The sequence below is a fragment of the Sitophilus oryzae genome, unplaced genomic scaffold (genome assembly GCF_002938485.1).
Source record: "Sitophilus oryzae breed Bouriz unplaced genomic scaffold, Soryzae_2.0 scaffold_111_pilon_pilon, whole genome shotgun sequence".
Lineage (NCBI taxonomy): Eukaryota > Metazoa > Arthropoda > Insecta > Coleoptera > Curculionidae > Sitophilus > Sitophilus oryzae.
In genome coordinates, this window is record NW_022145749.1 from 9,340,081 (window position 1) to 9,357,306 (window position 17,226).

Genomic DNA, 17,226 nt, shown 5'->3' on the forward strand with positions numbered 1-17,226 from the left:
GTCTTTGCGTGTCGTTATTATTTTTCATCAAAAGAGTATTTAGCTATTGGAAAAATGGCCATGTTTCTTGAATGATGTACTTCCTAGCGTATTTTTGTTATTATCTTAAAACAAAGTAACTTGCACTTGGTTGAATGAAAATAGATTCAAGAGAAATTTTCGAATTTTTCAAGAGAACAAGTTTTCTTGAGTTAAGAGAGTTTTTCTTCAGGCAAAATATATTCTTTTACGCTAAAATAAATTCTCTTGCCACTAAATATTTTTTTTTTCAAGAACGATGACGACTTTAGTTCAAGTCTATCTTTTTTATCAGTGTAGAAAGTCAAATAATTTAGCTACAAATTGCTTAAAAATCATTAAAATCGACCCACTAAGACAAAATTTATTGAACTTTAAAATATATGAAAATTTTAAGGTGTTTGTTCTTCGTGTCCGTCAGTGTTTTTTTTTAGTCTGTAATATTTTGCAGGGAAAAATTAAATTGTACGAAATTTACTATATTATTCATATTTTATGCGCATACATAATTGTTTAAATTAATAGCATATTGAGAGACGCGAATTCAAAACAAACATTTCAATTAAAGTGCAACAACTATAAAAATTGTAGCAGTGCACGTTAGCAATTTAAAAATATTATTGTAGGAGGATCTAAATATATTTCTTTATGTCATTCGAACAAATTATACTCCTATTTAATTTTTTTAATGTAGTTTTTTATTTGCTAAAGGCTCCCACAGACGTCCAGTTTTTCCGCACAGGCCACTTGTGTAAACCTGATTTGTACAGGCATATCCATAAGTGTGTGGGAGCTTCCGGTCGACTGTGCAGTAGAGATGGGCAATGATTGAACGAGTATTAAAAATGAATCGTAAGATTTGATCTACCGTACCGCTTAGAATAAGGTTCATTAAACGAGTCGTTAAAAAGAATCGTTAAGAATTGAATCGGATAGCCGCTTACGCTTCTTTCGTTCAAAGAATCGTGAGAATTAATTCATTGCTTACATTAGGGTTCCTTTAAAAATGAATTCTTCTTCTTCCGGTCCCATATGCAATCTTGCACGTGGGGGACATTTGCGCATTCTCTTCAATTGATTGTAAGGGTATTTTTTCTTCTGCCCGACGGAATATAGTTACCGCTCGGTATCCCGCTCCAATCCCTGATGTTCCATGAGTGCATCCCGGAGCCACGAGTTCTCTTCCTGGCCCTCTTCGACCCTCAAATTTGCCCTGTAGTACCAGTTTCGGAATAGCGTAGCGAGTTCCTCTCAAAATATGCCCTAAATATGACATTTTCCGGGTCTTTACTATATTAAGTCGTTGTCTTGCGACACCAACTTTGTTTGAAATGTGATCGATATACTTAAAGAGTCTGCGGAAAGTCCACATCTTAAACGCTTCGATGCTATTCAAGGACTTTCTTTGATTGGCCACGTTTCCGCACCATACTCTTAATCGGAGGTCTAATGATAAGCCTTGTTGTCGGAGGATATTCTGAAGCTTTCGAAATGTTGTTTTGGCCATGCCGATTCTAATTTTAATTTCCTCGTCGCAGTCCCATTTGTTATTGACAACAGAGTCGAGATACTTAAACCTATCCACCTAATCAATGATCTCGCCGCTTACAGTGAGGTTAACATTTTGAATTTGTCTATTAATTACCATGGTCTTTATTTTTGAAGTGCTAATATGTAGCCCGTACTGTTTTGTCCCACACTACTTATTTTATTTAGCAGTTCTTGAAGATCTTCCATTATGGGGGCCAATAAAACAGTATCGTCGGTGCCGGACTTAGGCATCCAGGGCCCCTAGGCACTTGACATTTGGGGCCCCCCATGTCATAGCCAATTTGGAGCTTATATATAAAAATTGCGCGCCACTCATTGCATGGGGCCCCTAGGCTGGCTGGGCCCCTAGGCCCGGGCCTTGCAGGCCTGGGCGGGAATCCGGCCCTGAGTATCGTCCGCATATCTCATCATATATTATTAATGGGCATTAACCTTAATACCCCTGGACTCATTTCCGAGAGCAAGCTGGAATATTTTTTCGACTTAAATGTTAAAGACCATCGATGACAGAATGCATCCTTGTCGCAATCCTTTGGTTACTTCAAAGGCTTCGGTCAAAACTGTCATTTATCTTCACTTAGGCTGTCTGGTTCCAATATAGTTTTATGATTTGGATGTCCTCATTTATCCCGATTTCTCGTAGTCGTGCCAGAAGTAAAGTAAAATGTTTAAATAAAGTAGAAAGTTTAAATGAATATTACAATTAAATACTATGACTTTGGGTACCCAAACGTTTGTAATATAGGTAATAGTATACCACCAGGTGGTGCATCGTCGTTGGAAACATACGAAATCGCATGCAAATTTTGAACCGTCCAGATATTGGCTCCACTGTTAATTTTACAGCGAAGTTGTGAACAGTGTTTTTAAAGGTCTGCGTATAAACACATGCCAAATTTGAACAATTTTGAACATGCCCATTTTAAGTAATTTAAGAAAAACTGCATTTATTTTTAAATTAAAACTGAACAGGTAACAATGCAAAACCAGTTATAACAGTTATACAGTCTCAGGGCTCTGACAAAAGCCAGTATCTGAGACGGTTTTACAGAGGTTACTTCTCCATCTCCGAATTCAGTCGTACTAAAGTTTATGACACGAATGGTTGTCGTCCCGTCACGTCGCAGCGCACTCAGTGACGATTCTGGTGTTTTCCCCATTTCCCCACAGAATCTGTATCTCTCCATTGTTTCTTAGTTTCAATCTACTAAGTCTACAATCTACTAGTCCTGTTAAAAAGCTCGTGACTATCCGAAGATTGTTCTTACTTAAATCAAGGAAATTCTTTGATTTTTCTCCGTCTTAAGCCCTGAGAAATTTCTTCGAGTGTCTTAGACCGTTGGATGATTCCGATTCCAGGTTACGGATGGAGTCTTCCAAGTTCTTGAATTCTGCTTTAAGTTGGTTTCCACTTGGGAAGCAGAACGGTTCTGATCTAGTTAGTATAGTGTTCGTTCCTTTTCTAGCTAGATTGTTTGCTTTTCAGTGTCTTCTATCCTTTGATGGACGGACACCCAGAGTACGAGAATTTTATTTTCTTTGCTAATTTATTCAGTTTCTTTTGGTATTCTTTGAGCAACTAGAGAAACTGAACAAATAGTAAAGAGACAATATAACTAAAGAGACATAAGATATAAGATAAAATTAAGAGATAAAATTCCACTGAGAAAAATAATAATAAAAAATGCATAATGCACTAAGATAAACAAATAAACATTTTGTTTGCAATTGCATTCGCGTCTAATAATTTAGCGGCAACAAGCTGTTGCACTTCACTTCGCCGACCGACCGTTCAAAGCTCGAACTTTAAAAATAGATCTATCTCGGCGCAAACGAAACTTTCAAGTGCCTTTAATATGTTAAATTTTATTACCGATGTCTGGTAACGCTAATTTAATATATAAATAGCCGCAACATAACCTTAAGATAATTAGGGCACATAAATTTTGCGGCCTGTATACACGCTCCTCACATCAGTAAAACTATTCTTAAAAAGACTAATTTGCTCGGTAATTAACTTTTAGCTCTTGGTTAGTTAGAAAAATATATTAGGTTAAGGCTAGATACCGTAGGGTTACAAAATTCTAAAAATGATCAAGCATACCTACTTACAGTTTTATACAGGGTGAGTTTTTTACGATGTTCTCTATGGGTATCTCGGAAACTGCTGGAGATAGGGAGTCGGTTAAATTGCAGTTTTGTGGGCTCATAAATATGCGCCTTTCAGATTTTTGAAAAAGTTCATGGCTTAGTAGATATTTAAAAAAAACAAATTTCGGGTATTTTAAAAATTGTCCCTAATTCGATTATAATCTATTTTAGACAAATTTCCAAGAAAAACAACCAAGTCTGTCATTTTTGACATATGACACAAACATATGTTTTTTAAATGGAAACCCTAGTTGACCATGACCTCATAAGTCATAAAGGGCCATTTTTTGAGTTTTTCAGCGATATAAGCTATAACATGTTTTTTTTTTAAATTACTGAGTTATAGCCAATTCTTATCATTTTTAAACAATTTCACTTAGTTAGCCATGGAAACAAGTTCAATCGTCCGAATCGTCGTTGCTCTCAGAAATGTGAGACTGTCACATCCAAACTTTGTCAATTAAAATAAACAAAAATTGCAAATATGAATTTTTAGTAGGATTTTTTATTGAACTTTTCTTGGCCATACATTTTCGAGGATGCGTTGACCGGTGAACGTAACTTACGTTTTTTAGAGAACGGTTTTCAAGACATGTTAGAAAAGTTAAATTTAGATACTTGCGCATCAATAGAATGGTTCCAACATGACTTTCATTATGACACATTCCCTCATAATGAAAGAAATGTTAAAAATTATTTATATAATAATTATGCAAACTCAGGGATAGAAAGAGGTGGACCAATTGCATGGGATCACCTCGATCCTCGATCACCTGACCTATCCATTTTAGATTTTTTTATGCGGTATGGTTAACAACAATGTTTACAAAAGAACTTATGAATTACGAGAGGCACTCGAAGAGGAGGTACGGGGGAAATTTGGTCGTTCTTTGAGAATAGCTTATAGTAATTCAGTTTTAAAAAGATGCATTTATGAACTTAAAACCTTGGCGGATTTTTGAACATTTTCAAAAATAAATTCATATTTACATATTTTGGTTTAGTTTAATTTTCAAAGTTTCGATGTGGCTGTTTCACATTTCTGAGAGCAACGACGATATTATAGCTTATATCGCTGAAAAGCTTAAAAAATGGCGTCTTTTATGAAGTTATGGCCAACTATGGATTCCATTTAAAAAAACACATGTTTGTGTCATATGTTAAAAATGACACGCTTTAGAAAAAAGCGGAGAACACAAATTCATTAGGGATGTGATTATGTACAACTTTTATCTGAAAACTTTTTGTCTAAAATAGATTATAATGGAATTAAGGACAATCTTTAAAATAGCCAAAATTTATTTTTTTCGAAATATCTAGTAAGCCATGAACTTTTTGAAAAATTTGAAAGGCGCATATTTATGACCCCACAAAACTGCAATTCTTTCCCTATTTAACCTACTCTCTATCTCCAGTCGTTTCCGAGTTAACCATAGAGAACATCGTAGGAAACTCACCCTGTATAAGTTAAAAAGAGAGGGTGCATAAATATGACAACGCCGTTGATTTTTGTGTGCATTTCTGTGTTTTTCTGTCAATTTGGGACTAAAATCAGAGAATCAGCTAGAATAGTCCACCTTTTTGCAAATTTTGGCAAACATTGGCGAACCATCTTATAGATATTTAAAGACACTTTCTTCTTATAGTGTCGAGTGAAAATTCATTCGCTTTAATTTGGTTTCTTCTATTTTTCTAGCTAGATTTCTTCATTGCCTTCTATCCCATTGTCATCTGGCACCAGATGTAGAGAGTAGGAGAACTTTATTTTCTTTGCCTACTTAATTTCTTTAGCTTCTCTAGGTATTCTTTGACCAACTTAGAAATGATGGTTACTGAGTTGATCGGATACTATTGGATATGATGACTATTTTTTTGTTTTCGATAGTTCCTATCTTAGATAAATTGTACGCATTTTTTGATAGCATAGATTTCTGCCGAAAGGATTTGTTGTGCTTTTGTCCACAGAGAAATACATAGTCAATTCTGATTACATCCCTACAATGATATATTAAATGCAGAACTTCGAGCCATTAAGGAGGCTCTAATATACATATATTGTTTCTTGTCCTCGGGCTTCTTGGCTGATATGCTCGGATTCATTATCTGCTTTACTATTATAACCCACAAAATTCTGGATGTTGATGAATTTAGAAGTATGCTTTGGAATTAAATAAAACAAGATATTTTTTTAAAATACTACCTATATTCTAACTTATACTAATACAATTGGCTGGCTGTGACAGTCTTGACTATATAAGGTTAGATACAATATAACTGGGATACTTAAATTTTCATCTGCTTCGGTTGGTTCGTTGGTTGGGAGAAAGGCCTCACCCTCTTCGCTGCACTCGTCCGCTGGTGGGTAGCGTAACTGTTCGGCTAACGTTGGAGAGCTTGTGAGACTCCACCAGTCTCAGTGCGTGAGCTACTTATGGGGAGGATCAATTCTCTTATCTTCCTATAAGATAACAAACAGCAGTATGCTATTCGAAATAATGGTTAAGTACCCAGTTATGTGGTAGTGTTCAACAGTACCAAGCCGACTGTCTGTTGTGGCCAATAAAATGTACAATGACAGTAAATTAAAATTTAGATCAAAGGTATAGTTATTTACCTTAACAATATTTAAATTAAATCTAATTACTACTAATAAGAATAAAAATTAAAGCTAGCTTTAAAATTAAAATTAAAATTGATCAATTTTAATACAAAAACCGAAAGGCATCAAAAACAAATTGGTATTTAACCAATAAATTGTTAGTCTTCTCTAAAAGCCAACCAATAAAAAAATTATGAATAACAGACAAAATTCTACTATCAAACATGAAAATTTAATATTAATAATTAAATTTAATAAAATTTTAATTTAATTGAATAAAATTTGAAATCTGCCTATGACAGTTTCAATCAAGTTAAGAATTAAATAGTTCGTCCAAATTATTTTAAAAATAGGTAAAGATAAAATGTATCTCCCTCTCTCTGTCTCTCTCTGTCAAGAAATTTTAAAATTAATTTAAATAAAAAAATAGCAACACCACTACCACACTACAGGTACGATTTACAACTATTAGATAAATTTAAAAAAAAACGTGGTTCCATCAGCCAATTATTTACTACTTTGCACGTGCTAAAAAAAACAAGATCTAAAAAAATGCAATACGAAGAGACGATTTAAATTATAAAAAAACTGTCGAGGAGCCCGTCAAACGAGAAAAATAACCACCACAGGGTCCAGGTATGGAGAAGCCACCCTCTGGCAAGTAAAGTTTTTTAAAAGGTTTGCAAACAAAAATTGCAACTATTGTATTATGAATTGCCTAAAACAATCTACGGTGTTTTACAGTCTGCAATATTTTGTACACCGTACCATTTGGTGTAATTTGGTACTCCATGGATTCTCGTGATGGATGGCACGATCCATGAAAAGAGCAACTTAATTTATAATCGTTGAACAAAAACATATTAAAATCCAAATAATAAGTTCAACTTTGCTAAGTACCATTGAGAATTATTAAAGAACGATAAAAATATATTTTAAATTAATTAATTATATTAATTGATTATAACAATTGATTAACGATATATATATATATATATATATATATATATATATATATATATATATATATATATATATATATATATATATATATATATATATATATATATATATATATATATATATCTCGACCGTATATATAACATAAATGTGGTACCGGAATAAGTGTCAATGCAAGTAAAATTGGTAAAACTTCGTTTAAAAATAAACTCACTTTAATCTAAATAGCTCTATAATTTCGACATCATTTATAGTCTTCATCAGGAGCGTCAGCTAAAACAATAGTCATTACAATTGTAACTTAGGAATAAAAAGTTTTTTCATTAAAATACGTTACAACAAATTAATAAAACAAAACAAAAATACTACTTACAATTAGAGTCAAATTTTACAAAAAAAACATACAATGTAAAATAAACTACTTTGATCTACAAACGTACGTTGTCAATGGTGGTTTGTAATAATATATAATATATAATATATTTTTTTTTTTATATATATAATATATTTGTGTTTGTAGTTAATTGTAATGACTATTGTTTTTAGCTGACGCTCCTGATGAAGACATAAATGATGTCGAAATATAAGGAGAAACAGAGCAAAGTGAGTTTAATTGAAACAGCCTGTTCACTATTACAGCAATATATCTATGCTATATATATATATATATATATATATATATATATATATATATATATATATATATACTATATATATATATATATATATATATATATATATATATATATATATATATATATATATATATATATATATATATATATATATATATATATATATATATCACTATAACCACTATATATATATATATATATATCCGACGCACAACATCCAACGGGGGAAAAGTATGGTACCGGAAGGCCGAGTGTCAATGCAAGTAAAATTGCAAACTGTAAAACTTCGTTTAAAAATAAAATAATCGGAAGGCAAGCACAACGGAAATAAAATTTCGTTACACTATGTATAGAAAAACTTTACCCCCAACATCCTTTGGAAGCACATATAATGGATTTGCGACATAGGGCAACTAGCCTAGGCTCCAATATATCTGTATTGTGGATCCCTAGCCATGTGGGCATTACCCGTAATGAAAGCGCTGATCATTACGCAAAACATGTACGTCTAAACGGTACAGATAGGTTATCAGTTTTTTCCACGGGTTGTCTGCTCACAAAAATCGCCCGACTGTGCAAATCCCTGGTTCAACTGGAGTGGAATCTTCTGGAGGAACCTAACAAACTCTGGAATGTCAAAAATACATTTTTCTGTGGTTTCTCCACATCGAGTCATGATCGTCGCAAAGCCGTAGTAATTAACAGACTCATATTAGAGCATTGTAGGTTTTCTCATCAATTTTTGCTTAAGGGCCAACCACCGCCTCTATATGATAAATGTAGTAATCCTTTAACTGTCAAACATATCCTTAAGGAATGTAGTCAGTTAAGTAACCTAAGAGAGGTCTGCAATCTTTCGTCAGACATGTCAGTTATTTATTCTGCAAGTGAGCAACCAAAACTTGATTTTCTGGAAAGATCGGGATATAGATCTAAAATATAGGTATCTAAAAAGCTACATTTTGGTTTAAAGCAACCAATTACTAATTAAATTGTACATATTTTTACAAAATCAATGTCTGTACTGTTAACATATACAATCTGTCTATAAACGTGTTGTTTAGTTTTTACTTTTTGTCAAATATTGGACCGAACTAAAGTAGCAGATGATACGCCGCTAAATAGCCTTTGATGCTGATGCGGCTTAAAAGCTAAAATTTCTTCTTCTTGTTCTTCTTCCAATCCTTTTTATTACTGACTACTACACTGAGGTCTTTCTCAAAGTTGTACATTGTTGTAAATTCTTGGTATGTCATCCACTGGTAGTTGGGAGAGTGGAATTTTCCTTTGAGGGTTTTCCAAGCTCCTGAGCTGACAATTCTCACAGTACTGTTTCCGTCATTGCCATTCTAATCATTGTCGTATTGGCATATCTACCGATGACAATGTGCAGTGGTATTAAGTCTAGAATGACCTCCATTGCTGCTGTTGGGAAGGTTCTCATGGCACATGTGATGCAGATGCATGCCAGTCTCAGCATTTTGTACAGGTACTTATACCTTATTGTACGTTGCTCTAGTTTTGTGTACCAAGCAACTGCTCCATAAGTAAGCATGGGTCTAAAACATCGATAAAAACCCTCAACACTATTTAGTATAATGCGATGACTATCGGCGATTCTGAGATTGTCGGTATAGCTCCCTATTTATCTCACGTGAATATGGTTTTCTATTTCACAGTCTTGGCGAACGAATTGTGTTATTTAGTATTATAAATTAGCCTTATATAAATATTACTTATATGGAGGAGACTAATATTTATAAGAAATATGGTAATTACCAGAATTGGTCGATTTAATCCACCCAAATCTACACTAAATTCGTTTGTTCCTGCCTCTTGTGCAATTCTATTCAACTGGCGATTTCCTAATTATAGTCTCCGATTAACAATAGACTAATTAACTGTTTAATTTTTTTGTAAGACGACAAACAAACGCAGTATGATTAGTTTGTTTTGTGTCTGCATTCGCGTCGGTTTTCGTGAAGTTTTGGTGACATTATTGTGTATTAAGTTATATAATTCTTTCAAAATATCAACGGTATAAAACCATTAAGGGAAATTATAATTCATTCTTGTTTATACAGGGTGTAAATTGAATAAGAACGAAAAAAAAGCCAGAGGTGTTTCCTTTTAAAAGATAAGGTAGTCATAAAATAAAAGAACTTATCTGTTAAATTTATTATTTAAACAAATGGATTTAAAAATGATTAAAAAAAATATTATTTTTTTCTCTTAAAGCCCTCTCTATACATAACGTTTTACCTGTCAGTTTTACGTGTTCAGTCAAAGCGTATCAAGTAAAACTTTGTGTAGACGAAAAAACGGTCCGTTTTACTTGAACTGAATTCAGACGGAAGACGGTCTAGAGTTTTACAAAAAAAAAACTAGTTTTGTCTACTTTTTAGTTTTTAATCCGTCTTACTTGATAAGTAAATTGCTATATGTAGACGAGACTGAGACGAAAACCTGCCTTGACAAGTGTTGTCAGTTTTCTAGACGGTCTTCCGTTTAACCTGACACGCAAAAGTGACAGGTAAAACGTTATGTGTAGGCGGGGCTTTAAAATACCTTAAAAGAGTGTTTTTTTTTTAATTTGATACTCTCGAACGGATATATAAAGCACTTTTTTAGAAAGGTAAATTATGTTCAATTAACTCATTTTTATTCCAAAAATACGTAGTAGTTTTGTGTCTACGCAATATTGACACACCCTGTATAATAACAAAAATACAAAACCTTTATTTTCTATATCATAAATGAAACTAAGAATAGCATCAGTTTAAATAAACACAACGAAATAATATATTTTTTTAAATTGCAATTAACACTTTTATAGTATACATAATACCGTGTGTTATTTAATTGCGCTTTTCAAATAAATGAAGCTGCCCACAAATAAATTCAATCTTTGTTTGACGATAAAATTCTCTCAATTTTTATTTTTCCAAGACTTTCGTTCGTATATTTTTTTCGTAATAAAACGCATTTAATTTATTATGTTTAATTTTCTATTTTATTTTCATTGTTTCTCGTCAGCTTCTTATTTATTTTTTATTTATTTATACAGGGGGTGTTTCAAATTTGGCTTTCGTCATTGGGATCTCGGAAACCGTAAGAGATACAGGGTGGCTTAAATTGGGGAAAAGTTGCATGTTAGTAAGCCCAATGAATATCCGTTTAGTAATTGCACTTATCTTTGTCATTTCCGGAATTATGGCGAAAAATCTGAAATTTCCCGTTTTCGGTCTTATTTTTTGCGAGTTTATTTTGGCAGTTACAAAAAATTTATAAACACATTCTCAACAAAAATTTTTCTGGTTTATCCTTTGGTCACACGAAAAATCACTTACGATGCGACGCGCGACGTTTCGTTTTTCTTGGATCATTATCAACTTTATTTTTTAAATGCGGACCTGCATTTTTTGTTTTTGATTTTTTAGAAACTTATGACCTTCTAAATACAATGATGTAGCGCATTGAATCAAGAAATGTATGATCAAGAATATTCCCATAAGAGGCTATGTGTTGGAAAAAGATGGGTGTACGGAAAAAGTAAGCATTTTAAAAAATGATATAAAAAACTAGGACCATATTTAAAAAAATAAAGTCGATGATGGTTTCAGAAAAACGAACTGATTTTCCACGTCACCAAAGAATGAAGCTAAGAAAGTTTTTTTGAGAATGTGTTTATAGATTTTTTCTATTTTTTCTGTCAAAATTAACTCGCAAAAAAATAAGAACGAAAACCGCCATATTTCTGGAAATGACAAAGATAAGTTCAATTATAAAACAGATTACCATTAGGCCAACTAACAGGCAACTTTGCCCCAATTTAAGCCACCACTTATCTCTTACCGTTCCTTATAACAATAGCGGGAGTCAAATTTGAAACACCCTGTATATCAGCCGAGATATCATTTAGGTTTTTGAGCACCTATAATGAAATAGCGCGTGATATCGAATAAAAACATTGTCATAGTTGGCTTAGAAGTAATATTTCAGTTCGAGGTTATTATTTAAAATCTCGATTCTGACGACAGCTGTCTAGAACTTAAAGAGAGAAATATTATTTCAACGCCTACTGTGATGTCATTTTCTTCGATCGCGTTGGTATCATGTTCTTATTCAGAATGTTTTATAGTTGAGGTACAGGGTTTTCAAAGTTATTTAATGCGAAACTCGCAGAATAACACTATATTGGAAGTATTAAAAAACATTGAATATAGGGGTTGTAAGATTTTACCTGAACGTTAGTAAAGTGAAATAAAAATAAACAAAAGGAAATATAAGATAATTAAGATTAAGAAGAAAAAAAATATTGATTCACTTTTTTTAATTATTTATATTATTTTACTTTTTATCTATCTTTTTTTTGTGGTAGTGGTCGATTAAACCAAAATAAAACGTTTCACGCAAATATGCAGGGTCTATTTTTCATCTGGTCGGGCCCTAAGGCCCAAGCAAAAATTCGGGCCCTCCAATAAAATTCAAAAATTCAAGAAATTATGAATATTTTACAACCTTTAACGGGCCCCCCAGACCACCGGGCCCAAGGCCCGGGCCTTATGGTAAAATAGGCCCTGCGAATATAGACAAACTATACAGGGTGGCGCCTCTCATACGCCGCGGAGGCTCCAAGGAGAACGACAGTTTATATTGAAATTAAATTTTGAGAGCATATGTAGGTTAATTTAGAGCACTTTTTAAAAATATAGAGAGTTTTACAGGGTGTCCCCAAAAAAAGTTACATATCAAAGTTGTGTTTTTTGTAATAGAACACCCTATCTATTATTTGATTTTCGGATTCTAGGAGAAAAATAAAGGCGAGTTTTATAAGAGAAGTATATGACTAAAATGTAAGGTTTTTGACATATTTAATATTTTCTAGAAATAAAGAACAATTTTTAAATTACAATAAAAGCTACCTAAATTGGAATTTATCCGGTATAGCCTAATATGTAGTTAAATTAACTATTGTACTTTAAATCAAATTAAAACTTGGTCCAAAAAGTTATACAGGGTGAGACAAAATTAATATTGAACATTGGTTACATTTAAAAGCATATTACTCTTTTATTTTAAATGGAACACCCAGTATATTATTCCAATATTCAATGGAGAATTTATGTCTCTTCAAAATACCATTAAGGTTGCCTACCCCTTAAACAAAGATTTTTCTAGATATTTTCAATTTCATGATTTTCTGAGTAGATCTTTATTATTTGATAAAATCTAGGTGGCTGTGATATGTCTGACGTTACTTCAACATAGCTCTGTACTCTCTAATTAGTCCAACTTTAATAACTAGTTATCATTTTGTGTCAGTTAAAACAAAAAAATTTCTCAGAAATTTGCCGAAAATGCAAACTTATCCTACATCAGAGAGAATTGATATGATTCTATTAGTTGGTGAATGTAGTGTGCATTCACCAATTAATAGAATACTTAAGTGCTCCTGATTTTATCTAGTCTGTTTTTTTTTATGGGGATATGTTAAAGACAGTGTTTACAAAATTCGAACTATTGTCGACAACATGAGAGAAATTATTGTAGCTGCTTTTCGAGGTAGAACTCTACATTACATATGCCTTTTAAAATAAAAAGATCCTTTTGAAAACACAATCATTTTATGCGGTTAACAGGAAATGAAGCATTTTGAGTATTGGATTTCATCTAGCTAATTTTTGTCATAATAATAATAAAATTATAGGTTTATATCTAGTTTTAATTCTGTAATAATTAAAATATGTTTTAAACGTGCATCTTTTTATTACCGTTGAGTATTTTACTCTACAATCTTTAATTTTTGTTAAATTAACAAAAGGTATATCACACAGCCACCTAGATTTTTTCAAATAATTAAGATTTACTGATGCAAAATCATAAAAATTAAAATACCTAGGAAAATCTTTGTCTGAGAGGTAGGCAACCTTAATAATATTTTGAAGATATATAAATTCCCCATTGAACACCGAAAAAATATACTGGGTGTTCCATTTAAAATAAAGGAATAACTTGCTTTTAAAAGTGACTAATGATCCATATTAATTTTGTCTCACCCTGTATAACTTTTCGGGTCAAATTTCAATTTGGTCTAACATACAATGGTTTCTGTAATTAAATATCAGGCTATACAAGGTCAACGAAAATTTAGGTAGCTATTTTCGAAATTTACAATTTATTCTTCATTTTCACAAAATGTGAAATATGTCAAAATTCTTAGATTTTAGGTATATGCTTCTTTAATAAAACTCACCTTTATTTTTTTCCTAGAATCCGAAAATCAATTAATATATAGGGTGTTCCATTAGAAAAAACACAACTTTGATATATAACTTTTTTTGGGAACACCCTGTATAATTCTATATATTTTTATAAAATGCTTTCAGTCAACCTTATTTTGCTGCCAAAATTTCATGTAGATATAAACTACCGTTCTCCGTGGAGCTTCCGCGGCGTAAGAGAGGCGCCACCCTGTATACAGGATGAGTTCTAAATAAATGCAAATATTTTCAGGGCTGGAACATCTCGATAAAAGAAACATATTTTCTCTTTACCGTTTTTCAAATAAGTCCAAAATAACCGAGTTATTCAAGTTTGAAAATTAAAAAAAAATTATTAAAAAAATGGGGGCCACTGGATTTTTTTTGTATTTGCATCCCTTTTAGTGCCGTAACCAGAGAGTAAAACCGTAACCCTAGTAATATCAGAGATTAAGAAATTATACCGTGTGTAAATTTGCGGTGAACAGGCATTTCTAAAAAAGTTTTCTAAAATATACAGGAAAATTACATCTTTTTTTGTGAAAAAAACACACTCATTGGGGGTTTGAAATATACCGTATGATCGAATAAAAACGGCGTCAGTGATGGCTATGAAATGAAGATCGCTGTCATTTTATATGTAAAATTATATGGGAAATGTCATCGAACGTCATTTCCAAGCCAACTGGGACCATTTTTTTTTCGATCGTACGGTACTACTTGGGTATAAATATACCACCCCTAAAAAGATATTTACACTTATTTAGGAATCATCCTGTATATTTAAAATCGGAAGACAAAATCTTTGAAAAAACTTAGTAAATATGTACAGGGTGCGAGGGTGCCCATTAAAAAAGTGAAGTTACACGTTTTTCACTTTCTGGTGGTTCAGATAAAACCTTACAAAACTTCTACATTAATTTTTTTTTACTTCTTCCAGTAGGTGAGCTTCCAGTAAGTATGCCTGTAGGTATTGCACTAAATATCTCTGAAAACCTCTCGGAAAATTTTTATGCAAAGCTACCTCGATTGTAGAACATTTTTGATTAGAGGGTGGTGATTTTTTATGACGTATATCTGTTAATTTCGATATTTGTTACTGTGTGTGTACTTGTTGCATGCACATCGTATACATATGTGTATAATGGTTTTTTATATGTGATATTTTGTTATGTAAATGGTTTGTTGATATACCGCTCTTGATTTGGTGTTGCTTTGAAAAGGGTTGTAGAGTAAAACGGGTAACTCAATTTAATACATTTTTATAATCAACATTTTTTAGACCAGTAAGCTTTGTAAGCCTTCGCTGGATGTAAAAAGTTAATAATAGTTATACGGAGCCATAAGCATTGGTTGAAATACTTGGTAATACTGTGTTAGAGTATTTAAGGGTTTTTGGTACTGGTGGCCAAAAAAAATTATTATCGATCCAAAAATGTTAACAAACTATGTCAATTCATTGACGTCACACTAATTTTGAGATTTTGAATGAAACTAGGGTTTTCATATGTTTGGATTTACCCAGATATATACCATACATACCCTAACCATAACCAACTGCTTTTTAAGGTATAGACGGCGCGGGCTGTGGGAAATCTAACCGTAAATACAATTTTGTTGAATATTTTAATCGTTACGATGTCACATTATCTACTAAACCGATACAGTGGCCCATATCATATACCAAAGTACCCATTTGACCAGATACATGATCAATTTTTCATTTTCGGTGCACTCGGGGATGTAAATTTTTTGGTCTTTATTTTGGTTATGATTACATGCGCTTTTTTATGAATACTCCAACGTCGTGAAGTTTGTGCAACGATCTGTGACAGTGAGAGTTGTACCCCGTCATTTTAATTCACAAGCAAATTGTACCGTATGATCCAAAAAAAACGGCGTCCAATATTATACGGCTTGGAAATAACGATCGATGACATTCTCCATATAATTTTACATATAAAATGACTACGATTTTCATTTCATAGCCATCGCTAACGCCGTTTTTTTTTCGATCATCAATCATTTTTTGAATGTCAACTGTAGAAATCTTCCTTGACTCGTTGGGCAGATTTTAGCTCATGCTAATTGTATATGCAACCGGTAAATTGTTACCTTTAAATTGGTTCAGGAATATCGGTATATAACGTGCAATATTCCATTTTACCGATAAAATTATTTTGGAATAATTTAATAATGCCAAAACGAAAGTGCGTATAATAACTAATTAAAGTTTTCTCTTCTATCAAAAAAGGATAACCCAATTCTGATGTCATTTGTAACGTATTCAGTACAAATTTTAGTACTGCTCGCAAGGGCTAAAGAGTATATTTTTTCAACTGTCTTTATTTTCTACTTTAAAGCAAAGTCTGTCCGTCTATTCAACGACTCGTTAGACGACGAATATCGTCAGACGACATCCAAACAATGACAGAAAATACAATTTACCTGTCAATTAAAATGACAGACAACTGTCACTGTAAGATATTCCCTCGTTAGTCAAACTTTACATAAATAAATTCCGGATTCTGTCCGAATTTCAGAGCTCACTTGTCCGGAATTTCCAAAAACTTGTATGGAAACCCTAAACGAAGCTTATAGTATAATCTGCAACCCTTTCCAAACAAAACAGTATACCCACTCCATTTCGTAGCAAACTATCCCTGTGGCCTGTGGCCGATATCGTAATTTTTTGTTTATACGAGTGATATAAATCTGTGCCTGGAGCAGGCGCGTAACCAGTGTGCCTTTTGCCTTTTTTCCTGCTGCCGCTGCCGTTGATCCAGGGAGCGCACTCGCCGGAACCGCGCACCCTCTCCATGGGCATCTACCCCATCCAGAACGTCAACTCGCGCATCCTCGACCAGCAGGATGTAAGTTCGATGTCCACGTAGCACGTAGCTAGAGTCGGTGTTGTTAGCACATACTTCTTTTTCGTAATACTCATAGATATGATACACAGCGCAAAAAAATAAATACAAATAAGGTTTTTGTTTCTACAATATTATAAAAATATCAATACGCAAAAAAGGAACAAACTGTTTTTTTT

At 32.8% G+C, this 17,226-nt stretch overlaps 1 protein-coding gene across 11 annotated transcripts in view; it reads left to right on the forward strand.

Annotated features, from left to right (window-relative positions):
• Nucleotides 1-17,226, forward strand: part of LOC115885486 (GTPase-activating protein skywalker) — a 219,120-nt gene that overhangs the window by 167,763 nt on the left and 34,131 nt on the right. For 2 of the 11 annotated variants that reach the window (XM_030904441.1, XM_030904455.1), the window contains exon 8: nucleotides 16,964-17,050. The exons of the other annotated variants lie outside the window; for them this stretch is intronic. In XM_030904441.1, coding sequence (XP_030760301.1) covers nucleotides 16,964-17,050 — 87 coding nt within the window. The remainder of the gene's footprint in view (nucleotides 1-16,963; nucleotides 17,051-17,226) is intronic. 11 annotated transcript variants of the gene reach the window in all.